The sequence below is a fragment of the Anser cygnoides genome, chromosome 6, assembly GCF_040182565.1.
Source record: "Anser cygnoides isolate HZ-2024a breed goose chromosome 6, Taihu_goose_T2T_genome, whole genome shotgun sequence".
Lineage (NCBI taxonomy): Eukaryota > Metazoa > Chordata > Aves > Anseriformes > Anatidae > Anser > Anser cygnoides.
In genome coordinates this window covers 19,859,776-19,887,707 of record NC_089878.1, presented here as the reverse complement: position 1 = coordinate 19,887,707, position 27,932 = coordinate 19,859,776, and the positions used below count along the sequence as shown (strand labels likewise).

Below are 27,932 nucleotides of genomic sequence, written 5' to 3'. Positions count from 1 at the left end.
ATTTTTACTACCCCAGAAAAATAAAAATTCCTGCTTTGAGTCACTAAAGAGAAATAGCAACTACTGAAGAAATACAAATCACAATCAGAAAGTTAAATACATGCTATCCAAGTATCATCTCTCGCCACCATGAAAATTAGCAGAGCTCATAAAACATATGTAAAAATCGGTACATTTTAGATTGCTTTTCAAACTCAGTAAGACGCGACATTTCAGCATCCAGCGGGAGAGACCACGTACAATATAAACATGCCATTAAGAAAAGGGAATGGGTGGGGAAAAAACACCACGAATATATTTTTTTCCGATTGTTAGCGAAAGAAATTGAGCCTATTATTGATGATCCACCCTTCAAGAAATTAATTCAAATGGCCAGAGCCCTTTTTATTCCGCATTAATTTTTTGCCAACACCTTCTCCCTCCCCCCCAAAATGAAACCTGCCAAAGCCTCCATTACACAATGGCAAGAGCCTTGCACTGGTGACCTCCAACCAGCTGCATTCACTTTCAGAACATCTCTCTCTGCAGGAAATCTAAAGGCCTTTTAGTTAGCAAGCTAGTGTGCATTCAGAAGGAGTAACTGCAGGAAGAGCCCAATGTGCTTTGTTTCTCTGGCCTTTCTTCACAGAAAGATTAATCATCTGTGAAATGGAAACGGCAAACAGCAAGTGACACAAACTGAACCCTTCAAGCCTTTCCTCATCAGTTTTGTGGTGCTGAATCTGAAAGCTGCGTGTGGCACGGCTCTCCTTACAGGCAGGTGTTAATAAAAGGCTCTTGGGTCTGAAAGGTCAAACTTGGCTCTTCTAGGAGTAGTACATTTCAGAGTCGATTTTTTCTGGTAGATAATTTATGATCATGCTTTAAATAATGCATTTTTGGGGGTTATAATTGACACAACGGAGAATTAAGGTATTTGAAATACAAAGAAGCGTTCCCGAAACCATTGCGCGCACAAAATTTTTTACACTTAATGCTATGCGGCTGAAGCACATTATAAACAACCACAAATAACATCAGTATTTACTACAGTCTTTCCTAGTCAAGCACTTGCCGCAGCGAAAAACAAAGACAAAGCTCTTCAAAATCTTCAGATCCTGATTTGAAACCCTCCAGGAACATGACTCCCCACAGATTTTAACAAGGAAGGGGCAAGCTAAAACTTTTAATGAAATCTAACATGTTCTGACGAAGAATAATCACTTTTACTCTCCTATAAGTGAATTTCACTCATAAATGTTTAAAAGTGGCTAATATAACACCATTTCCTACAAGGAGAAGATCAAAGTGCTATATTACAAATGCATTATGATTAAAAAAGCACTGTGCAGCTTTGCTATTAACTGTTCTTTAAACCCTAAAAGGCTTCCCATAGATCTCACTTGGCACTGCATATACAACCTTTGACAAGTAATGTAGACCATTTTTATTCATTGCCTAAAATTGTAGGCAATTATGTGCGTCACACTGGCCACCTGCAAATTCTGAATGCCTGCTCCAGTTGTCAGAGCAAAAAACTAATGTCGGAGGGGATTAATCTAGGGGGAGAGAGTCCTCTTTAATGGCTCCAGCAGGTGAAATGGCCCAGCTGGTTACTGTGATGAGTGGCCAGAACAGCTTATGTAGAGACATGCAACAAGATTACACATAAAGAAAACCACGGTGCCATCTTATCTTTAACCCTATCTGCTTTTTATTTTTTAATTAATCACTGCAAACGAGGCAAGGGAAGCAGTTCTAGCAATAGGTGCCTTTCATTTAAGATCTTTATCTTCAGCTTTTGTTTAAATAGATAGACAAAAAAATCAACGCAATCTCGAATTCCTGTCCAGCAGTGAAGGAATTCTGACTACCTGATATTTCAGGTTTTTAAATAATTCTATAGGCACCTACCACATGGTTCTCAGCATTACAATTCCCGTCCAACAGGAACTCGTTATCGCATATAAATTAGAGTCAATAAAAAATTTACAGAAGAAAACACTATAGCAAGAGTTGTCAAAGCCAATTTTTAGGCTTAAGCAGTAATAAGGTTTTTTTTTCCAATCAGACTGTAAGGGTAGCTACATAATGTGGAACCTCCAGAAAATTTCAAGAATCAATACAACAAATAACATTTGCTCTTTCTAAAGCATTATCTAAGCACAGAGACGTCAATCAGAGATTCCCTTCCCCATTCAACTGGCTACTTATAGCTACATGTCTAAGCCAATTTTGAAACAGACCTAATTTTTCAGAGTTCAGTTTGAGGTACCCAACTTCATGCAGTTCACAGCTGTTGTTCCAGAGGAATAATTGCGTGGCTAACTTCTACAGAGAAGGCTAACCAACACAACCTGCTGCGCAGAACTGACAGCTGTATGCACGCAAGCCTGCTTCAGTTTTACAGAGAAAGTGGCGAAGTATTGGAAAGCTTTCTTTAAAAAAAGGACAAACTTATTAGCAAACATAACATCTATGTTCAAAGCTGGTGAGGCAGGAAGACACAAAGAAAAAAAGTGGAAATGATTATTCAAATTTTCTCTGACAGAGTACCGGGACAGCCGCACCCAGCAGAATTTAAGGCAGGCAGCCCACAACTCAAATGACACGAGACAGATAAACTCAGATTCCCCTGCACCAGTGGCGGTGTCCCCTTTACATGAGATTTAATATGATCCCTTAACAACAAATCTGTAAAGTGCTAATAACAATATGAAGAAAGGCAACTTTTCCCACGTATTTCCTGTTCTCTCAGCCACCCCAAAACTCTAAGCAAACAGGCAAAAAGCACGTTTTCAGGCTGTATTTCATTTAGCACTATTTTTACTTTTATTAATTGTTTCTATTTAGGCCTGGCGAAAGAATATGAACCGACCTTTTTATCTTCACTCTCATTTTAACAGTTATTTAAACACTTCTAGTCACTACTCTAGTTAACTCAGAGATGCTTAATAACAGAACGCAGAGCAATGATCCACTTTGTTTCGTTAGGTCTGGCCTTCCCAGTTGCGTGCTGCGAGGCCAATCTGTCACCAGCAGAACGATCCCCTTCTCCTTCTTTGATGAGAGGGGGACTCTGGTTCCATTTTTCAGATAGCAACATTATACCAAGCACCATTTAAGAACACCATCAAAAAAAGCCTCCAAAATCCCATTTAGTTACGATTGTCAAAGCACATGAAGTACAGCAAACATCATGAATATCAAATACCACTGTTTTAAACATTAGATCATTTCTGACTATACCCTTGGCAGTATATTTAGCACATGTGGATACTTGGTATATTTAGCCATATGCAGTACAGAGATTTTAATTTAGGTCCTGCTCTCCTTTTCAAATGAAGGCAAGTAGTCAACCCAGAAATGTTAAGCAGGACCTTAACAGTAAGTCCCAACGGTATAAAATACCATAAAGAAATACATTTAAATTGCATTTAGCAGATTTATCAAGACATGCTCATGAGACACTACTGTGTAGAAAAATGTGCATATATTAATAAACTCTCTGGATGGATGATAGTTATAACATGTGCCAATGCCAAATTCTTCTTACAGCGTGAGGGACTAAACTAAAGCTTGGAAAACTCACTTGCCTACTTGGCATCAGAGAATTGTGAGGTTTTTGTTGGAAATTAGCAGGGCATGTAATTAACTTCCGCAAATTTAATAAAGAAGTAAGCAGTCGTGAGGATTATCACTTCACACTTCAAAGTGCAAGTGAACTCTCCGTGATTTTGCAGGCAGTGCAAAAGTCTCCGCTACTACAGAGACTAACTGAATACAGGGCTCTTTCCTTCCCCCAGACAAGAGATTTCTAGGAAACAGGGTGCTTCTTAGCACCTTGTTTGCCTCAGTACTTCCAAGATGTAATGATTGACCAACTACCTGTGAACACATCTGCTTTTGAAGTATTTAATTAAAATATTTCAATTTAGGCATTGCTATACTGAAGTAGCAACATGGCAAATGAGGTGAAATTGGCCAAATTCCATCAATTTCACTGTTGTGTTCCTCTGAAAAACTATAAGGACTACCTAAAACATTACCTGTAGCTCTTAGTTAGCGCCCCTCATTTCATACAGGCTGACAGCATAGCATGCCAGCAGTAAAGGTAATAGTGTAAAATTAATATACTCAGAATTCCCTAAGGAATCTGGCTAAGTGACATAAAAGTGTTTAATTAAAAAACAAACACTACATACACTAAATGCAATCAACACTACCTAACTAGTAGGTCTAGAGTGTAATGTAGATAGAAAATCTACAGTGTGTTTCCAGTGGTGCTCCAAATAAATTACTTGCGTATTGCTACTTAACTTTCATCATCACCCTAAAAAAATAATGAAAAAGACCATTTTAATGACACAGATTACAAGAATAAATGACTAAAAACATGAATCACACATGCAGTGACCAGAACTGTCGAACGCTGTTTGCTTTTACTAAATCTGTCTATCATTAGAATAAATTCAAGCTCATATGGGTAATGGGTGGGGGATAAGGAAGGGTGGACAAAGTATTTACTACGTAGCGGACCTGCCCCTTGCAAGAGAGACTAAGACTTGAAGGTTACAAGATTAGGCTTTAGTTACTGTACTGTAACTAAAAAGACTAATGCAGTCTTTGAGTACATAAATACTAATGTCAAATGTGAATAGTTTCGCACTTACCTGATGAAATACCAAAAGATGGGAGAAAAATTATAAAAGGTATTCAAAAAAAATGCTTAGATATTAAGATTTCACATGCTTGAATCTCACCAAAAAGTCAGGGCTTTTCACACTAGCATGCAGAAAACACATGGCTGAAAGCTGAAGGTTGACAAATACAAACTAAAAACATGTTTGTTTATTTTTATTTATTTCTAAACAGTAAAGTTAATTAATCACTGGCACAGCTTATTCAAGTTACAGTAATTTGTCTCTCCCTAGAAAATATTTAAGTAAAAGTTCCCCCCCCTCCCCCCCCAAAAAAAGTTTAAACGCACCTGTGAGAATTAAACTGAGATATGCAGGGGATCAAAACAGATCATTATTATTCCATCTGCCTTTCAAAATAGCTATGGTGTTTATTTAGTCACAGGTACAAACTACTCTATTTGAGGTAAAGAGTACTCCTAGCCAGTTAAACTGTGCAGCTCCAGGAACAATTTATCACACCCACAACAGTTTCCTTGTTAACACAACGAAATGTATGGTGATCACAGTCCTGTTCATAGCTTTCCTGGGAAAATCTTTTTCAGTTCTAGCTAGCATAGCCTCATCTCTGTACTCTTCTGAGAGGTTTCCTGGTGATGTAGAAGAGCAGGACTGAAGTGATAAAGAAAGAATTTATTGTAAAAGCAATGTTTAGAAAAAGCGGTATTTTTAAAAAACAATTTAGACAAATTTTGCAGTTAAAAAAAGGTTAGATCGTGTTTTTCAAATACGTTAAGTGCTTAAATAAGCTGTAGCAGCCAGGTGCAAGAAAGAGAACAAGTCAGGTACTGCATCAACTGGAGTGACAATGAGCTCCTCTGTGGTACAAAACAATGTCTAATCTCTTACAATTCCCTTGCTCACTGACTTTAATAAAAATACAATGGGAGAAGTAATGGATTTAGGACAAGTGTATTATCCTTTCTTCTATTCAATACCTCCTAACAGAGCCAGTACAAGCTGTACATGATATAAGGTTTACTCAGAGCTAGATGCCAATAATGTTTATGAACCACTGCAAGTACTTTCACCCAAAATATTCTAAAACCATTCCAGGCAACGTAACTCATGTTAATAAGCTCCAAATTCTCTCCTGTGTTGGTCAGCCTTGGAAGTTTTAAGGCATATACATTAAAAAAAAATAACTTGCAGATTCTCAAAGAAAAAAGTATACAAATACAGAAATCAGTCTATCTGCAAGTGATTATTTCAATCAATTCAGGAATTCAGAACAGGGAAATTGTACTGAAAAGTGACATTTTCTCCACACATCCACTGAACTTTTCTTATTGCATTTGTGTACACACACTTATTTCCAAAGAAATCCATGTGCGAACGTATTTGTTCTAAAAGTGAATTAATCCAACTGAAAAAGATGCCTTTTCCAGAATACAACTATTCATATATGAAGTTGTTTTGGTGATACGCATCGTCTATTTACAAGTTACAACTGTGGCTTGATCTAGACATTCCCAAAGAGACATTATTTTAAACCACTATTCAAATCTATGCAGGGAAGATCAGCCTTGACAGAAAGTATTTAAGCATTGACTTCTCTTTGTCTACTGATAATACCAAAAGAAATCCAAACGTGTATTTATACATTATGTACTTCCACCTCAGGCTTTTCTACCAATTAATTCACAAACATCTGCCATGAATATTTTCCTGTTACATTCACAACGTTCTTCAGAATAAACTTTAATTTCCTTTAAATACCACATTAAGCACAGCAAATGGTCCACTGAAGATTTTAGGCATAATTACGTGCATCAAGAACACAAATATTTTCTTGATTCCCTATGATTTAACATTTAAGTTACTAATTGTTAACAGCCATTGGCAAAAAGTGTGTCAATAACGTACACATACACTCTTCCTTTCCTTCCATCTCCAGTGGAACAAACTGACCTCTCAAACTTTCCTCACAAAAACAGATGAAAGCAACTGACAAAAAAAAAAATACAATTCACTACTGTATTTATCTTCAACTTGGAACGAAAGAAAGGTGAAAATTCCCAACTGACATCATCAGTTAGATGAAATAAGAGTTCATCCATCCGTGAGAACTCTGGCGAGTGCATGCGGTACGAGGTCAGTGAATTTTGCTCAGTGCAATCCCATTCATCAGAATATCGCGGGCAAGAAATATTTTCACCCTGTTTTCATCTAGCATAGTGGTAATGAGAAGCAACAGAATCTACCACCTCTCTGCGGTTTGTGAATCATCTCCCAAACAGTACTGGTAATTTTAAATGAAGAGAAACGACTGTCGAACGGTTACTGTATTATCAGGACAGGACCAATATGTTAAATGGAAAGGAGGAGGAAGGAAGAACCATAGATTACACAGACACAAGATATCTGCTGACAGGTGTTTATGCTCTGGGGTTTTGGTCACTGTATCAATTACTAATTTATCATCCACTGCAATAACAAAGCAAAGCTTGATTTGTTTCCTCTGCACTAGATGGTTCTAATACCATGACATTAAAAGGCATCTTTAATTCTTTTCACAATTGCTACTACTTTTGCTCTTAAAAAGTGTTTAATTTCAAAAGCTAACCTTATTTTCAAGTTGACAGACTTTGACAACAGAATTTGGATGTCTTGCAGAACTTACAAAAGCATCCTTTGAACTGAAAACTGGAAGTTCAAATGCAGTGGACATTGATACTGACCTACTGTAAAAGCTGCCCTTCAGCTGAAAATTGGAAGCTCAAATACTGCAGACATTGATCCTGACCTAAAGATTTTGTCTTCATATCACTGAAGTCAACAATCTGTATGAACTCAACTATAAATAATATTCTTATGGTCAGATATATAAATCGCTATACCATTACCACTAAGAATTATTCTGTGCTGGAATTCAAGATTTGGAGCACTAACAAAGGATTGAATGAATAGCTATCAATTGCAGGGGGTCAATCTCTAAGGACTAGAATTGAATCACGCGGGAAGGGTAATGGAAGAGAATCCTGTAATAATGTTCACTTAACTGTATTATATTGTATTAACTTGAAGACCTCCGTTTCCAGGACTGAAAATCCCATAAACCAAATACATATATATACACGCATGTACATATATGTATTTAAAACAAGATCTATAAGTTTACGTACTTGAATTTTACTTTGAAATCTCCTGCTACCCAAAATGACAGATGAATAAGCTAATAATAAAGAAGTTTAACTCAACTTCTTTCTCATGTCTCTACAGATACCAGCACCAAGCAGATTTAATATATAAAATCTAAATTACTCTAATTTCTGAAGTGATTCTCATACCATTTTAGTACATGCTGATATTGGGGATATTTCTGTTCTATAATACCTCATTTAGAAGGTTATAGTCAAAATAATATATGAATGTATACTGAGTCTGAAAGAATAGTACCCTTAGTAAAAAAACAGACATCATTTCTAAGAAGCCTGTGAGAAGAACACTTGCAAAACACAAAAGTGAATGTGAAGGAAGCTATTCCGTGTCTATGTCAACAGTGCATGTTGCTGATCTTGGACCATATCGTGTCATTGATTTTTAAGAAGAACTTGAAAATGATTTCATTGATGGCTTCTTAACAGCAGTTGGCTATTTTATTTCTGCTGACAGGAGATTGAGAAATCAATTCTGTGAGAGAGAGCACGAACAGTTAACACTGTATTCAACTGCAAAGCCAGGTCACTGCACAAAGGTGAACTTACCAACTGTATGCAATGTGGGCTTACATGAAGAAAAAATGATAATTAACAAGTTAGAGCACAGGTGTGAAGACAGGCAATCGAATAAAAATCTCAGATTTAAGAATTGCTGGCTGATACAGACTGACAATTTTTTTTTTCTTTTTTTTTTTTTTTCCCCTCTTCGCCTTTTGGAGATTTCAGACTATCAAGTTACAGTTGTGGAGGCTTACTGATAAAGAAGAGAATCCTCTCCTCTAAAGCAGAGGATTCATATTTATGAAATAAAAAGAATGACTTCCACTTTCAATTAGGTTCCATGAAGCTCAAAGTGAAATCCCCATTGATGCCAACAATAAGTTTACACAGGTCACACAGATTATAGTCTCTCTGAAATCAGTGACTTTTTCTTAGCTTTCATATTAGGCTTATTGTTATATTCAGCAAACAACCAAAGGAAAAACACGCTCAACTAAGATCAATACTATTTCTTTTCTTTCCTCACCTTCTTCTTCTTTCCCTAATCTTATATAGTTTTTCCTCAATAGATTTCAAAGTGCTCTCAAAAAAGTGGAAAGAAATGAAAAATGCAATTCAAGTGCTAGATGTTTTTGTTCAGCAGGGGAAAGAAAGCAAGTAAAAGGTCTGAAAGTGATATTGGTAAGAAAGCTTTCAGTATTTTTATTTGAATGAACCATAGAACTTTCACAACTCTCAACCAGTTAAAACGCTTAAGAAATTCTAAAGTGTCTTTACCTTAAATTCCTCCAAAAAGGATGAGAAAAGGAAACTACGAAAGAGACAGACTAAAATTTTAACACTGTGCTTAAGAAAGTTTTTCCCCTTTTAATCTCCCAATTTTCTTGAAAGGGAAAATGACTGAACACTCAGAAGACAGACAAGTGCTGTTTGTTGAGCACCTCTGTTACAGGAAGAGCAGAATATTATCTATGTCTAACATTATACTGGCAAATAACACAAGAAAAGGCAAACCCTGAGTAGTTTTCCATTCCCTCCCAATTTATGAAGATAACCTGTTTAAAAAAAAAATATATCCTTAGCAGTTTATACTGCTGTCTCAATCACTTTTCTGCCCTGGGAAGAGGAAGCCCAAAATACTCTCTTAACAGAGAATCATCTAGGTTGGAAAAGCCCTTCAAGATCATCAAGACCAACCATCAACCTCACCTACCAAGTCCTATCACTAAACCACATCCCTAACCACCACATCTACATCTCTTAAATACGGGGACTCGACAACTCCTCTGGGCAGCCTGTTCCAATTCTGAGATTGCATGGAGGTGCAGTTCTTAACTGTTCGTCTTTTTCACCACCACCACCAATTCCTTATGGTTTCTCTTACCATATGTCTAAGTCATTAACTGCACAGTTAATTCTCCAGTATATCATATAAATGCAACCACATGCCTTCACTGTGACATACAATGTTAAAGGAAAAGACAAAAAAGGTTGCAGAGGAGCAGCTCACAACCGAATGACTCGACATCTATGCAAACCCCTTCAGTGGATGGAAAACTCAGAATCGCTATTATGGTCTTACAATTACACAAGGCTATTGGCAGGCACCAGGCCTGAGGATTAATTTACCAGGAAAAGAAAAGTAACTGGGCAGAATTCTTATGGACCTTTACCATAAAGAAGTCCATTTTACTAAGTTCTACCGCCCACCTTACAATTCATGCATACAAGCCACAAAGGAAGACAAGCATGAAGGTCCCAAGATTAGCAGGACCTGATGCCCTGCACTTCCCTGGGCACATTCTCTGGTGACTGTAGAGAGCAGAGTTCCTACTTGGAGCCTTTGTCTCCACGGAAGCATTTATTTGTGCCTTTCCCTTCTGTTAAGCCACCCATTTCCATGAAACAAAAGAATTTAATACCTTTGAAACCTCTATTGTTGACAAACTCAGCTGAAACTGACCGAGTGTAACAGCTGTTACTGAGGTTAGAACTGGCAGAGCAATGCAACTTCAAAACCTTGTGTTTTGCGTGTGTGACTTCATAAAGAAAGGCTAAAATCCCCCAAGGAATAACAGGAAGTATAAATTACAAACACAAGATGACAAAATCCATTTGACTGCTGAACTACAGATTTAAGTACTGGTTAGGAGATTGAAGGAAGAGGCAAAGAAAAGGATGAGAAACTGAAGCTGAGAAGAGACCAGTTAATAATGGAGATTTTGAAGTTCTAATTGATTTGAATTACATTTCTAGGTTTGAGTTTTTAATTTACTGTCTCCCTTGATTGTAGAATAATCTGATTTGCTGATGATACAAAAGTGGGAGGAGTGCCTGATACCCCAGAGCGCTACGCTGCCATTCAGAAAGATCTCAACCAGCTGCAAAGATGGGCAGAAGGGAACCTCTTGAAACTCAAAGGCATGTGCAGGGTCCCACACCTAGGGAAGAACAACCACATGCACTCGTACAGGCTGGGAACTGATCTGCTGGAAATTAGCTCTGCAGAGAAGGATCGGGGGGTTCTGGTGGTCGCCTGAATCTCTCTTGCCTGACGTGAAAGCCTTCAAATCATCCAAATAAGTCTCACTTCGACTAACCGAGGAATAAAATACTTCTAAAGCCAGACGAAGGCTAGTTCTTCACTAAGGGAAGTCACCAAGGAAGTGCTTTTTAAACACCGCATCTTAGAGCGGGATATTCAATTTCACATCCTACTCGCTGCCAAACACTAGTCAGAGCCAAAAAAAACTTAGTGTGCTTCAATGCTGATAAACTAAAATACCAGCACTGCTGTGACAATATTTTTCTTATTAGTTGCTATCTAAAAAGCTATGGGATAAAACAATATTTTTTATTTCATAATTGCTAGGCATAAATATCCTGTTTCCATACTGATATAATGTAATAATTAGAGAACATGCTTTACATTCCACCAGAAATACCTTTGGAAGGCTAACGAAATAAAGAAAAATTAATAACTATACTACTGGCAAAACATAGCTGACTTGAAAGTCACGTGGCAGTAAAATAATAATTTTAAAAATATCCTTTGAAGTTGATGACTATTATATATTTCTAATGTACAGAAAACAACCACTGTTACCCCATGATATTTGAGCTCATTTAACAGCTTTCCACAACCACATTCAAAAATTAACTTCAACTAGCAGCCTTCATTTAACGTGCATTAAAAGACACAAAGTGCAACCACATCAAGAAAAACATATTCACTTTGAGGCTACTAGGAATACAGTATCAACATCAGACTGGAACTTAACAGCAAGAATAATTTGGAAGTCACTGCTGTACTTTGAATTACAACTAAACCCCTGATCTAAGTTTGATGAAGCACTGGAAACTCATAATAAACTTGTGTCAGCAAGAACATTACAGTTAAATTTAAAAAATGACAATTACCTTTTTAATTGAAATCTTAAACTTTCAACACAGCAAATAATCCATTCTTTTTTTTTTTTTAAAAACTTAGAATAATTACTTCAAAATACACAAAAATAGTGGTGTTTTGTATTATGCATGTGCGATATCATGAGCAAAATCCAACAATGTAAAAATTTCAATTCAATGCAGGCAGTACTTAATGATCTACGTTTATACTTACATATTCAGGTTTCAATTTCTTGTCTCCGCCTCTCACAGCTACTTTTTCTAGCTTGTCTATACTCTGCATGATCAGTTCCTCATCTTTAAGTCGAAGTTCCTCATGTATTATTTCGATGTCTCGAACAGGATCTACACTTCCTTCAACATGAGTGATATCATCATCTTCAAATGCTCCTAAACCAAAGAAAAATTTAAGTTACATATTAAGGTAAAAAGACAGAATACAGATCTTTAAAACAGACTATTAAGAGTCACAAGAATTTAGTATGAAAAAGTAAAGTCGGCAGGTCTGTTCTACTGCCTGTACACAACTGTTACTGGCAATATTTTATAACATACTGCTGTAGTTTGCTAATTTATGTATCAACTCCAAAATCCAAAGATTTATACACATGCATGCAGAGCATAGTGTTTTGCCATTTCAGGAGAGCACTTAAGCCATCTTTAAGAGTTTTTTCTAAATAGGAACAGATTAGAGCACTTTCCTGAAAATTGGTACCACTGTATTTAACAGTGTCTTATCTATCAACAGCAAACATGGTAGCCAAGTTCAAAATCGTGGAACATTTTAATACACACAGTAATGACTAAACGACTGGTGGAAAGAAAACCTTACAAATCATCCTGGCAGCCCTCACTGGCTGACCAATTTTATGCATTAAGAAAAAAAGAAGTTCTAGACAAAGAATTCTGAAGTTCTGAACGACTCTTAGTGTTTCCAAGGGAAACGGGGTTTAGAAAAAAAGGCCTGAAATCATCTGGCAGACCTCTTCCCTGTTTCAATCTACTTTATCACTGTGGTTCTGACGGTGATTAGATAATGAACCACTCAGACACACAATTTACACAGCAGCTAATTTCATCGGCCTGATTTGAGGGTATGGTTTTTAGGGGGCCATCAAAGAAGCAGATGAAGGTGCATTTGTCATATATGAGTGACAACCATTCACACTATCTGAACAAAATGGTGCTGGCCCTTATTAGAAACACATGCTATTATCACATATTTAAAGTGCAGTTGAAGCCATAATTTCAAATTGCCAACTGGAAACATAAGGGTAAAACAACCAGATATTACTGAAGCATGTGTGCTGACTTCATGCCCTTCTGAAGACAATCTGGCAACATAATTCAACTAGGATTTAAATTATCAGATAAACAGCATCACAAAAAAAATAAATCAATAAATATTTAAAGAATAAAAATATTAACACTTTGTTACTTAGTTCCTGGATAATTTTTCAGTGTATTTGCATGCCTATTCCGTAACATTAAATATATGCCCGAGAAATAAGCCATGATAAGAATTTTATTTAAACTTTACCAAAATGATTTTTTTTTTTTACAGGGGGAAAAAAAAGGCATTTCTTGTACTAAATATAAAATAGGAGAAATGGTAGACTACGAAGAAGCTCTTCAACTGACAGAAAGTTGAGACTCTCTGTTGTCTCACACATCTTAATTTTTTCCTTCTAAATTACTGAAAACAGGGGTTTTAGCAATAAAGATTTTAACATCAAAACAAACAATACACAGGTTTAAAATGTTGTTGGCAGTCAAACATGAAAATCATTTTCACATAAACATGAGCAGTCTTTAGAACAGTGATTAGGGGAAGTTTCCTGCTCTCCCGTCAGCTGTCTCTCTCCAAAGATCATCTGCGAGTCCCCCAGTACAAGAAAAACACCTCCGCAACAGATGCGGCCCTGATGCTGGCTGTGACGGGAGAATGTGCCTCCGTCAAATGAAAACCTGCTACGCTAACCCATACCAATGCCAGGCAATTAAAGAAGAGGTGCTGTAGCCTTTGTCTTCCATAAATCCCTATCTGTGCACCAAAGTCAGCAATGGGACGTGGGCTGTCTGGATGCATGAATACGTGAAACCGTCATTCTACGGATCTGTTTAAATATACAAGGAAATTACTCCAAAAAAAAAAAGAGTAGGAATATGTCACCATATAGATCAAAGAAAATTCTTCTACCTGCCCAGACTTCTCAACAGATTATACTATTTAGTCAGCTAAAAAAAGGTAAAAAGTGCTTTCCTCCTTGTATTAAGAAAAAAAGAGTGCATCACCATCTAAATAATATAGTCTCAAGCTGTTCACATCTTCCTGCTGCATTTGGTGTCCACAGGGTTTAAAAAAAAACCACACTATAAAAGCGAGGAGAAAAGCTCTATGACTATAGAGATCCCACATTAAGAACATAAAAATAGGTAGTAAATTGTTTAATTGGGTTGCTTGGTCAGGTGAGGAGTTTCTCATGAAAGAAACAGACACTAGTTGCATGTTCTATTGAAACACCGGATTGTGAGCCTAAATTTTCAATTCTGAGTTTAGAAGAAAAGTGCATTTCTTAACTTGGAAAGGATGTAACATATCAACAGGCGTGCTGACAAAAGCTCATATAATTACTTTTTAAATAACCAGGAAGTCAATTAAATTAATCATGACAGATATTTTTAAATTATCAGGAACACTTGGAGAAGAGAAATCAAAACCTTCCCATTGAGACAGTTGCAGTCCATACGAAAGCATTTAGGTATAAAATTTTGTACACACAAAAGACCCTCAAGCTGGAATAACGTCCAGATTTTGGCATAAACTGAGAGAGACTTCTTCATAAGCAAGAGGCATTAAGGTTTATTTTTGAATCTCTCAATTCAGGATGTACTGGACACAGATTTCAGTCATCAACCTAAAACAGATCAGCTGCTGACTGACAGCCCAGCCAGAACGAAGATGATGGGATACTCAAGGAAGAAGGAAAAGAGAAGGGAGAGAGACACTACTCTGATGAAAGAGCCCTAGTTATAACTTCATTTCGATATCCATGTGGGATCAATCTTGGACAACCCATTGTACCAGCCTCAAGCCCGCTCTGTACTGATGGAATAGCACAAATCACGCTGAGCGTTGTAGGGAAACCAACTCCAGCCTGCAGAACTGAACGTGGGCTACTCCAGGGACATCAGTAAGCAAGAACTGGTGGTTACCTAAGGGATTAGGCTCTGTGGAGAGGAGAGATCATCTGGAAAAGCAAAACTGAGAAAATAACTAAGTTAAATTATTAGAATTTAGAATTTTGTAATTATTATTACAGAGTAATGGTTTAGTCAGTCCTTGGTTTAAAAGCAGTTTTAAAAGGAAGTTTAAAAAGAAGTTTTAAAAGCAGTTTATGGACATGTTGCACTCTGAAGATAGCAAATAAAAGACAAATGTTGGTAAGAAATGCTGACACTGACATAGCTGATACTGATCACTGATTACAACAGAATCAGCAAGTAAAAATAATAGGGAAAGGGAGAAAAGGAGACCAAAAAGCTTGGTAGAAAGATGAGGGAGAAAAGTTTCCCTGAAGCCACACTAAAGGTGCATCTAGATGAAGAAAAGAACACGAATGGGATAGTCGATAAAAAACAGAACACCTACGGTCACCTGCTAGCATTTCTGATTATGAGCAGTGTTTAAAATATGGTGAACCTCAAACACAAACATGTCCATCTTCTTATTGACACAGCGAGGATTCAACTGCTGTACATGTGAGGGGATCTTTCCACGGTTAGAAACTTGTCTACGCTCTGTCCTCTAAGAGCGTACCTGCACCTGTCTGGTTACCAGTTGCTGAGCCCTGTCGTCTGGCTTCCAAAGCAGAAAGCAGCAACTAGTAACCTGGTTCAACTGCCTTTATGCCCTTCAGGAACTCCCAGTATTTTTTCCAGAAAAAGAGGAATCAGTTTACCATCTAGGCAGGAAAAAAACGTGTCCGTAAAAAGTCTTACTCAAGAGCCTTCCCAAAAAAGCATCTCTGTCAACACCTAAGAATCCTAACTGAAGCTTTTGAGGGGAAGAAAAGAAGCCCAAAATGATGGATGACCCTGTTCTCCAAGACATTTATAATGAGACAGGGTAGGCAGGAAGGGGCAGGAGGAAGCAGTTCTGGAAAGTATGGCTATGTGAATAAGAATATGAAGTTGCTTAAAGATAAGCATATAGCGACACAGGAAAGTCAACCAGAAAACAATAATCAATAATTTCATTATTTATGGAACTGGTTATGACTTCTCTGGTGTCCAGTGTGTCCCACCAGAAGTATGTTTTCATCAGAGGTCTGCCAGCCTTTCAAAAGAAGTTGAGTGGAATCTAAGTCTTTCTTCAATTATCCTAGCTAGGAGCCTTTTTTCAAATTACCACCTAGAAAATGTCAATGGATTTGCATTTGAGCTTGAAAGGTGGACCCCTTCCACTTCCTTTGGTGTAAAAGAACAATGACTACAGAGTTAGAAACATCACGCTTGCTGTAAGCGAACAAATCTGTTGTGGTAAATTCCCATAACATTTTAGTGACATACAGGTATCATTATTAAAACAAGGCAAGTACGTCAGACAGGAAAAAAGTAAAGCCTAACAGCAGCACAGTTCATCTTGCCACCTAACAGCACCAAAGTAACGACAGCCTGAAGTTACTAGAAAGGAGGAGATACGAAATTACCACTGCCAATTATCCAGCTCCCTCTTCAGCTGCCAGCAGGTCCAAACCTAAACGATTCTCCAGTTTCAGGGAAGGATTTATCTTTGGCTGTGGGGTTTATTTGGGCTGTCAGGGCCAAAGTGTGGTGGGCCCACAGTGCTGTGAAGCAGTCTGGATCTTTTTCCTACACCAGAAGTGAGCTCTGCACGGGGTCCCACTCTGTCACTGCAGGCAGTGCACCTGCAGACCTCCTTGGAGAATCCAGTTAGCAATGACACTTATTTATACATGTTCAAATGTAATGCTAGGAGGTAAATATTTTTAAAAAGATGCACTGAAGAAGTAACGCTGTGACAGCTGGTTCTGCACTTTGCTTCCAAGTGATACTGGATAACTAAGATGGGGAAAACAGGATAACTGGCTGGAGAAGATGTCGAAACACTGTTTTTGTCCTGAAGAAGAGCAGGAATTGCCTATCTGCCAGGTCCTGATGGCAGCAAGACCACACAGACTTCATCTTCTCTCCTTCACATGCAAAAGTAGTAACAGATAAATATGTATACAGCACAGCAGTAACAAATGCCACATTTTAAACGGTATCATCTAATGGCATGCACGTTTCTTTCCATTTCTTTCAAGAATCAGCTTCAAAATTCTTTGACAAAATTTACCTCTCAGCCTCCAGAGATTTTTGCATTGCTTATGTTATACCTGTCAAGATCTGATGACTGTATGTTATGTATTCATCTGAACAGAACCACTACACTTAGTTACAGGCTATCATCAACCAATTCATTCTCTTGCTAAAATCAAGTCATCCAATTACTCCTTGACTAATCAAGGCTGTTTTGGCTTTTTCTTTTTTCAAAAGGTACTCAACAGCATAAACAGTTCACTTACAAGAAATGGAAAGGGGCTAATCAGCAGAATTATTGTTTTGCTGCCACAATTTGCAGTATTTAAATGTAGTTGCTGATTGGACTGAAAGTTTTATGATATAGCATATAAAACTAGTTTGACGCAAAAACGAAGCTGCCTAAAAGCCTAAACTTTATTGTTCCTGTCTGCTCTGAGCAGCCACCGAGATGCTGAAAACCAAATCAAAATAATACTAGACATCTTATTCTGATCCTAATTGCAATTATGGAAATTAATTAATATCTTCAAAATTAATTTATACTTATGTCAGTTTCTTCATTTCTTTAATTACCCTTATCCTTAAAGCAAAATTGAACAAAATATTTGGCTAATATTAAGCTTCCACATAACAGCATTTTGGTATCTTGTATTCATTTACGAAAGGTAAGCAACTGCATTGGCCTATGTTATGCTATAATTAAGACTGATATTCACAACTTGATCAAAATCTGAACTGCACCACAAGGTGAAACACCCATCGGTATTTAGGGTAATGACCAGCCTCTTCTTGTCAGTAAGCTATAAAAGAATGTTTAATAACACCACCAAAAACCAGACCTAAAGAATAATTGATACTTGCACTTACTCGCAAGCATACATTCAATGACTATTATCAAAAAGAGCTGCTCATCACAGACTGATACAGTACATCACAATATGGATACATACCCTGTTATAAGCCCTGAAGTAAATGAGCAATAATACCTATCTGGCCATTCACTAGGGTAGAAATGGGGGGGAACAAAAAGAAACAAAATAGGGTAACTTCGGCAGGGGGCTAGAAGCAGAATGTTTCTTTGAGCTGTCAAAAGAAACAAGACTACAAATGTCAAAAAACATTAAATCATAAATAGTATCTCTACTTAGACTTGTCTGACATGTTATCATCAGTATTATAGAGATTTAAATGGTTAAAAAAAACATTTCTGACTGAGGTACAAGTGCATTTAGCATTATAGAGAGCATTAAACTTCGATGATGGTACATTTTACTGTGCATACTCACAATCAGAAGGGCAAAAGGATATTGTAAGAGTCAACGTATTTTACAGATTCTTAAACGTAGCACGTGTTAACAAAGGATCAACAAATGAAGTAGGTTTAGCATGTTTTCCCTTGCAAGCTAATCTCAAGTAAAATTAATCACCTGTAACACAAACCTAATATTCTTTGAGCAGAGTAATTTTCAGTTGAAGAAGGTGCACCTGCCTACATCTTCAACATAAGCAAAATCAAGTACAAAAAAAATTAAATAAAATGCTGTAAGTAAACCTTGACTTCTGAAGAAAGAATTTTTTCAGACATCTTTTGTGGCTTTGTTTTGTGCCACAGCCCTTTAAGTTTTGTCTTCATAAAGCCCTAACTAGTTGTAATCACTCGCAGTCTAATTGTGGACATTTATCTGCTTTTCTTATGCATAGAACATAGCTATTAAAGCTGAATGGTGATGGTGTGAAGTATAGGTTAAATTGGGTGAAATTAAAGCAAATTACTCTGGGATGTGGAACTCTGAAAATAGAAACCGCCAATGATTTGCAACCCTCTTGATGATCAGCTTCACAGAACCCTAAATGACAAGAAAACTTACATATTTTAAAGTTAACTAGATTTTTTTAAAAAAATAATGTGTATAAACTTATTTAAAATGCAAGCAGTCACTGTAGCAATAATTATTTTGTTTTACCTGCACCGTAGAAATGTAAGAAAAGGTTTTAATTCCCATTAAAAACATTTGTTTTTATTCTCAAGTTTAGCTGATTTTCAGTAACAGAAAAACAGTTCAGAATATTGGCTGTGGCATTAACTACTTTGAACACAAGGTTATGGTTTATGCGTACCATATGGCAATACAGATATGGGATGGTAAAAGCAGCTGCTTTGGGCTCTCTCGACTGGTGTGGTATTAGGACTCAAATTCATTACTTACCTCTACAAAAGATAAGCAGCTACACTTACCCTGCTGAGCCCTAATATTGCAGTAGTGGGGAGAGCGCAAAGCAAGCATCCCTCCCCAAAAGTCTGAAATAGCAGTTGAATAGCAGGCCATTCAATATCATATCTACTGGGAGTATTTGACAAAAAAAAAAAAAGGGCAAGTCTATTTCAGCTCAGGCATACACACAATGAGAGCATGCAGCAGCAATACAGGATTTTAAATGACTGTAGTATCAACTTCTCGAGCATACAAAGAGTTTATATTTGCATAAAAGTACTTGTCAAGTAAGTACTTCACAAAGTCAGGGATGAGAATTACAACCTCCACAGGAAAACCTGAGGCAAAGCAATTCACTTAAGGACATGCAAGTTAACAGAAGAAACTACAATCTGGTTCCTAGTGGAAGCATTTTTAAGAGAAAAGTCGTTACCAAGAAAGTAGTTCCACTGAACTTATCTATAAAATCTTGTTCCAGAGTCCTCACCCTTGGATCTGTGTGACAAATATTAGTGATTTATTTCTGATGTAAAATGTGTTTACCTGCCATTGTTCTTTCATCCTAGCACCACTGGGATGCAGTCAATGCTCCGCAGGCAAAACCTTCTACCTGCTTAGATTTGCTATCAACTTGGTTGCACCGGGTAAAGAGCATTATTTGAAAGCTGAAGGAATAATCTTTGAGCCCTTCATGCCTCCACTTGGAGAGGGCTCACTCTTACTGCCCTTGATCATACATTTGAAATATTATCACTGCACTGTCCACCAAGTAGCATCTGGGATACACTCCTTGGTAACTCTTCTGGCAACCCGCTTTGTCCAGAATCACATCATGCAGTAATTTGCACGGAATCATTATCGTAAGACACTGAGAAGGGCAGCACTGAACGTAACTTTGTGAGATGGCTGACATACCACCACACAAATCATTTAAGAGAATTCCCTAGGAAAAATTAGACTCTGTTCAGATTTTTCCAAAACACAACTGTGTTAATTGGAACAACAAGGGAAGTTTGGAACCTAGCCTGGATAACTGCAAAATTTCCAAAACATACAAAAGCTGAAGAATGTTAATGTTTGCTTCAGAGACAAGTGTTCTTGTCAACCTGAGCTCAGCAACGCTTCATTTCATTTTACATTCTAATGACTGAAAACCTCCCTCTGTGAGTTAGAGTCTTGAAAAGAGAAGCAAACAGTAACAAGGGAGAGTCCCCACGGGATCACCCTCCCTGCTAAGCCCTCGCACAGCAGCGTCGCCTACATAAAGCATGGTACGCTTGGGAAGGTCTGGCCACAAATGTCAGTGGGTAACTTTTAACACGCCTCTGTGAACCATGTATCCAGACCATTCACAGAAGAACATTTCTACCCAAGACCAGACTGGAACTCATGTATTTGTAATTTAATGGCATCTACAATGGAAAAAAAAATGCTCCCAAGCAGAAACCATTTGGAAGTAGAAATAAGCACACATATATGACTGCACATTTGTGTTACTTTCACCATCATCTCCACAGTGCATTTTATCCATTTTTTTTTCTGACCGAAGGTCGGTCTTCCAGGTCTTCTCTACAGAGCCAGGTTTAATTGGAATTCCTGACAGTCACCATAACAAAATATAATTGCTACCAATAACTGTGTTTTAAGACAACATAGTTACATAGATCACAAACAGGAACTAGCGACTACCAGTGGAAAACCACAGGACAGTTCCTTCTGGCCTCAAATGACCAGGAACACAGCAAACACTTTATTCATGGACAGTTTATCTGGGTCACAGATTGACTATGCCAATGATGCAGAGATACCTAAAAACACTTCAGCCTTCAACTTTTTATCAGGTCTCATATAGCACTGCCAAGTGGTTACCATGACTCCTATTGAACTGCTTGGATCCTTAATGCTGCAACGAAGTCCAAGCAGTTCTGCAATCCTCAACACACTGCAATGCTGTTAGTCTTTGTACCATAATGAACAGAGAATGAACAGTTCAGTTCAACACAGAACGTAAAGCTATAACCCTCCTGGAACCTACAGCAAAGGGTATAAAGAAGAATTACTGAAAAACGTTCCAATGAGGCAACTTCTCTTCAAAAATGTTCAAAGCAATCTTAAGCTATATAAATACCTAGACAAAACTCAGTAATGAAAAATTTTCAGATACCAGAGGTTAGTTACCTAAGCAGTTCCCATATATTCTGAAACTTAAAATTGTTGTTAAACAAGAATACTACACGAGTCAAACTTTCTCGCACTGCCTTACAAAAAAGCTATGAAAAAATATATTATACAATTTAGCACAGTGAAAATAAAACCGTGTGTAAACAATGACTAATTTATAAACAAGAGGTAGCTGAATTTTTAAAAGAATGGTATTTATAAGGAGTTGTAAACTCCATTCATCATATGTTGACAAAGAACCTTGTTCTACATATCCGAATGTCTCTCTTTTGAGGATCTATGTCATTGCATAATAGGAGTTAGGAGGAGTAAACATAACCTGAGGAAAGACCAGTCAAATTATTAAAAAAAAAAATCAGAGCTGATAAAGACTTCAGGAAGCAAAAGTTTTTTGGTCAGTGCCATTACGCACATATATGGTTTAAGTAATGAAGTGTTGTGTTGCTAAGTGAATAAAACATCTTCAAAAACAAAAGCAAAAAGTGTCTCAGTAAATTTACCTTATGAAAATGTGCTCCATCACACAACTTTCCTTCTGCATTTAGAATGCAGTACATAAACTTAATGTAACATAATACACTTTATACAGATATGTTCTTTGTATATTAATTTAATAGAACCTTTACAGGCAGAACTCTCAAAAATTTAACAGAATTCCTGTTGAGAATGAAAAAAATCATTAGCTGTTGAGAGTTTGTTCTTCATCATTATTTTTCACATTCAATGATTAGTTTTCACCAAATTAAAGGTGATGTCACAGTTCTTTGGACTTCACATAAGGGAACAGCCTTGGGATCACAAGAAATGCCAAACTGTCTTTTTAAAATAGCACCTGAAATACTGAAAACAAAAGAGAATATCATTTACATCTTATTTGAGATGCTAGAGCTGAGAAAGATGGTTTGCAATATTTCCTGATCAATATTCAAATCTTACCGTAACAACCAGATAAAACCCAACACTACTGTTTTACTTCAGATGTTAGTCCTCCTATATAAAGCACAAAACAGCATTCCAACACAAAACTACGCATATTTGTAAAGACTGGCTGACCAGTTATTCCACAGGAAGTGAAGAACTCACTCTTTTGTACATCATTTCAGTGAAGAAATCCTGAACGCTCAGGGATTTGCTTTTCTTTCCAGTAATCTTTTACTTCAATGACAACTACTTCATGGAACATTTCAGTTGTTCTGTAACTATCTGGCACCATCTAGTAGCCGGTGGCATCGCCTTTACAAAATCCCATTAAGAGAACCTATGACAAGGGATGATACTGAACAGATATACAACAAAATAAAACAGTAAGAGAAACTCCATCTGAATCTTATATGGTCAAACAAATGTTTTATGTTGAACGAGGTACTTACAGCTGTAGTCAGTAACTACTTGTACACTGAGCAAATGCCTTCTGCCTTCCTTGAAAAAGCATATTAAATATTTGTGCCTTTTAAGTTCCCAAGTAATTTAAGAATCTGCTGGCAGATTTTAGCAATAGTTGGCAAAACACATCGCTCTATGCACATGTGCAAATAGTTTCTGTTTATTCCCTTTTGCTATCCTGAAAAGATGCAACTTAGAAACAATGAGAGACAACATACGCTTTGATTAACTTTGATCCTGGACATACGGGGTAGTTTTTTTTTCCCCCATAACTGTCAAAGTAGAGTATCTTCTAGGACTCTAAAAGGGGACCTTCAGGGTGGGAGAAATATCAACATACTGAGGCTACTTCGTTACATTCCTGAGGTGCAACTCAGTAGAAAACTTCCGTTTCCAATAGTACCACTCCTTTAACCCGCAAACAAGCACGAATACACAGCCCCACCATTCTGCTCCTTGCAAAATAAATATATAAATGTGATACTTTTGCAACATCTAACCACAGCTTTTTAAGCTGAAATGGTTCTTCTTCTTTCACTTTAGATGTCAAATCCATCACAGGAAAAAATTTTGTTTTTAAAAGACTTCCTCAATGAAGCAGTTCATTTCTTTGCCATTTAGCTCACTGTATTTTTACAAGCACCAGGCTGAGCAAACTATGATTGAGAGAAGCCATCTTATGCACATTGCTGTTGTCCCACATCATTCAGAACAAACCTTTTTAGATCGTTAACTACCACAGGAGTGCTGATTACACAGGCACCAGCAATTTCCTAACCAATGACCACCTGAACAATGATGTGTTCAGCTTCTCAGACCCTGAAGCCTTTCAGAGGTGAATCATTTCACAGTTTGGAACTAGATCTCCATAGCAACTTCCCTTTGAGGGTTTTAGAATCACCATCCCGTAATTCTATGATCATCAAGCTCAACCATTCCCAATGGTTCTTTTCACAGCAGATGGAAAAGGAAGCCTTGAAATTTTACAGTCTATTTCAAGCAATTCATCTGGCAGCCTATTAGAATTCAAAATATTTCGACCTTCAATCACAAAGCATGTTATCTGAAGCTGTGGTGATCTCAAGTCAAGACAAGCAGACGTTTTAGTCTAATCATCCATGATGAGAAGAGACTGACAAAAACTCTTAATTCAACCACCATCAAAATGCTTATTTTAACTGCATGAAAGTCTTTCAACAGGCAATGAAAACACACCATGTACCATTTTATCACAACCTTCCATTCAAGGGAAATATGAATTCTGAATATTGGCATGGATCTTTGCACTCTCCGACTGCTTTTGAACAAATATCTGCTTCCTAAAAGTCGCTATAAATCCAATCTTACCACACTATTTTCAACAGCTGTCAAGAAAAACGATGGAAGCAAACTGCAATTAAATGTCTCACAATTGAGTACAATAATTCTGTAAATAAGTTACTTATTGATACATCCAATTTGTTATAGGTACCTTCTAATAAATTCACATCAGTTAAATCCAAGAAAATAAATACCAATTAAATTATGAAAGCATAGCATCGGTTACAATCTTGAAGCAAAGCTCAATTTCATGATAATCATCATCAGAGGGGGGTTTCAAGTTGTTGTTTTTTTTCTCCTCTCCCTCTCTGTTCCCAACTCCCAGCCCAATTCCCTCTGTGTAAAGAAATATTTTCCTTCTCTTAAATGTTTGAGTCGGCCACTGAAATAGTCAGAAGTGCTGTCAGGGGCACAACAGCTTTATATCTGAAAATCTTTTCAAAGTAAATTCAAATGTTTTAAAATCTGAATTATACACTATTATTTTAATAACAGCAGTTCGTAAAAAGTATTCCCTCCACCCAAAAAGATGCTCTTCCCCAAACCCCAAAACAACTCCATGAAGTTAACTCTAGAAATACTTAATTCTTGTAACTAAGTTGTCAACAAAGTACAAAGCATCAAAATTGCAGTACTGAAAAATAATCACTAAATATATAAGCAAGCTATCTGGTGACTGAAGAATCCCAAAGATTTGCAACTTACCATACAAAAATGCCACCAATGTTATTTAAGATGATAACCAGTAAGTTTAATAAATAATGATAATGTCTTAAAAATCATTAATTAGTGACTTGACAGTGAGACTTACAACACCACCTATGGTAATAGATATCAAACTGAAAATGACCCACCTGTAACAAAGCCCCAGCATCCACTATAAATAGTAAAATTAACAGATACATTAGATTTTACAACATTTGTAGAGGCAAGAACACGTAATTATTTTATTTTCTTAGAATGAAAAAAAAGAGCGTCTTCAGCATTCCTAAGCAGTTACTTGGTGGAGACAACAGCCACAATTCAGACCCTCTCTACAGCACTTAAAATACCTCATTTTATTAGGCTACAGGGAGAAAACCACCAACTAAATCCCCAGCTGACCTTACCCTTATCAGTATTGACATTGTTGGGCCATACTGTTGCTCTACTTCAAAGAAAAACTCTTTAAGAGAGAAACTGAAAAAAAAATCAAAATAATTTATTGACTGATGGTTTATTGAGAGCTACTATTTCTGGTGAAGTGGTTTTGAAAATATTTCTGCAAAAGAAACAATGAAAATCTTCGGACAAAATAAACTGGAATAGTATAGGATTTGTCTTCATACATTTTGCACTATTTTCAAAGTTAGCTCATGATCAAAACTATACAACTGTCTACGTTGAACTTCTTGAAGATCTGAGGGGAATTATGTTAACATAACCACAAAATTTAATGGGATGAGGCTAGAATTTAAGATATGGTAAAGAAAATGAAAAAGTTATGCATCAGCTAAAAATGTAAACTGTTTATTTCTACGTACAATTGACTGAAACAAATACTGATTTTATTCTAGCAATCTGAGAAAGAAACACCATGGAAAAAACTCTTGAGTATTTATAAAGCACCATCTCCTGCAAAGACCAGAGATTAAGGCAATTATACATGAACAATATTAAAATTCTTAGTGGTTTCCAGCGCTAGATCAGTTACGTCAATCGCTAATAAAAAATTTACTTTAAATAACTTTGCAGAGGAGACAAAGCAGTTATAGGATACAGGATACATTTTATAATACTAAAAAATTCTGCTCAGAAATAAATTATTTAAACTTCTTAATTTTAATATCTAAGCAAGTCAAGTTTACTTTATCAGAACTTTTAACTTATCTATAAAACTTACCTTTTTTTTTAAACAAGTGTTGACCACACAACAAACATTAAATACAACCTTCACTCTTCTATCAGAAATTGAATATAAAACTGCCCACAAACATTAAGTTATTTAAACATTTGCTAATTAAAAACTACAGCTGTCACTCAGATGTCAGTACTCAGATACACAGTCTGTAGTATACACATGTAATTTATCTACTTGAACGTAACTGTTACTAAATGTGGTTTGAACAGGAGCATTTTTAAAAAATTCTTAAGTGATAGTAAATAAGTATCTTGCATTAGACTGTCAGGAAAGGATGCCTATTAGTTACACACTCTCAAATCATCCAACAGTTACATCTTTACAATCTTTTTTATGATTATGTACAGTTATGATTCAAAATATTTTCATGGTATTTTACCAGACATTTCTTGTAAGTAGTAGTTTTAAAATCTAAGAGGCAATTCTTAAAATTGTCTTCAAATACTCAGGAATGAGTCTGGTTGTCTAGCTATTCCACCTCCTAATATCCCCAGCACCATATCTGAAAAACCTCGTCTTAAGCACAGTAGTTACGTATTAGCTCACTGTTTAACAATCTAGAATAACCTTAAGTTTATTTCATAACATATAATCAAGCAACATACGGTAATTAAAGCACACTGAAAACAGCAGTTACTAGCTAATTAACATTACAGAAACACTTTTCTTAATGATAGAAAAAGACAAAGATGTTATAAAGTACAGTAACATAAGAAACAATTTGCTACAAACCTAGTTTAATACGTTAAAAACTTCAACTTTGCGGTTTGAATTGATGATACGTTATGAATTGAAAACATGAGCCTAAGTTATGCACGGCTAGGTGAGCAGTTTGGGGACTACCCCTTCACCACACGGTTCGTGTAGGACAAGCATCATCAAGGCAAACTGTTGCACTCCTGAGTACAGCTCGGCATTTGCAGGCACACCCAACCTCTTACATCATACCCTTATTTATGCAGAGGTACAGTAGGAGCTTCCCCAGTTTTTCCAGCCATAGGACGCACGCTGCCATCACCACAGCACCCGGCGGGGGCAGGAAGCAGAGCGCGGGCCTAGCTGTAGCGGTGGCACCCAGGCCCTCAGTTCAGAGATGGCAGCTGAGGCTGATCCCGCCATGATCTCCTCAACAAGCCGGTGTGCAACAGCAGTTCCGCTGCACTCTTTGTTAGGCAATTCTTCTGTTTTCCAGTTAAATCCCCATTTTAAAACAGTGGCATTTCCCTTTCTGTGCTATTTTTATGAGGTAACAAATAGAAGTTGGGTTTATTTTATATTTCATATTTGTCTGTATTAACAGTAGCACCTAAAAATGCTTGCCGGGCAAAATTGTGTCCGACACATGCAGCCCTAGCAGTAGTCTCAACAGAAAGCAAGACTTTCAGATGAAAATCTCTTCTGATTTTTACTAGTCACCACGAGTTTCTATATACGCTTCTAGCATTACTTATCTATTTAACTTAAGCTTTCAATTTACTGCACATATAAAGGTGTATTCATTTTCTCCACAGCTTCATGATTATTAAATGGGTATACATAAGTACTGCACCTGTAAATTAGTTGGTGGCTAGTAATAAACAGGATCAGGCATTCCGTAAAGTTTGGTGCAGCACCCCAAGTATTTTGGGGCTCATATGCAGGAGCGGGACAGCGCACAAGTAAAACCACGTGGCCACCACCTAACGGATGGCACAAGGCCCCTCTCAGCAGCACTGCCTTAGTTTCCTAGTCACTATAAGCTAGCAATAGCATGTCTACCTTTCTACGGATGTTCTGAAATCCACAAGAAGTGCTTACATAAAGGTATGCTCAAATTCTCAGGGTAAATATCCACAGCTCCTCCACATGTGAACATCAC

The 27,932-nt window shown here is 37.0% G+C and overlaps 1 protein-coding gene across 3 annotated transcripts in view; it reads right to left on the bottom strand.

Annotated features, from left to right (window-relative positions):
• The window catches only part of OLA1 (Obg like ATPase 1), a 109,816-nt gene that overhangs the window by 40,705 nt on the left and 41,179 nt on the right, over nt 1–27,932 (bottom strand). For all 3 annotated transcript variants that reach the window (XM_066999662.1, XM_048061286.2, XM_066999663.1), the window contains one exon: nt 11,964–12,139. In XM_066999662.1, coding sequence (XP_066855763.1) covers nt 11,964–12,139 — 176 coding nt within the window. The remainder of the gene's footprint in view (nt 1–11,963; nt 12,140–27,932) is intronic.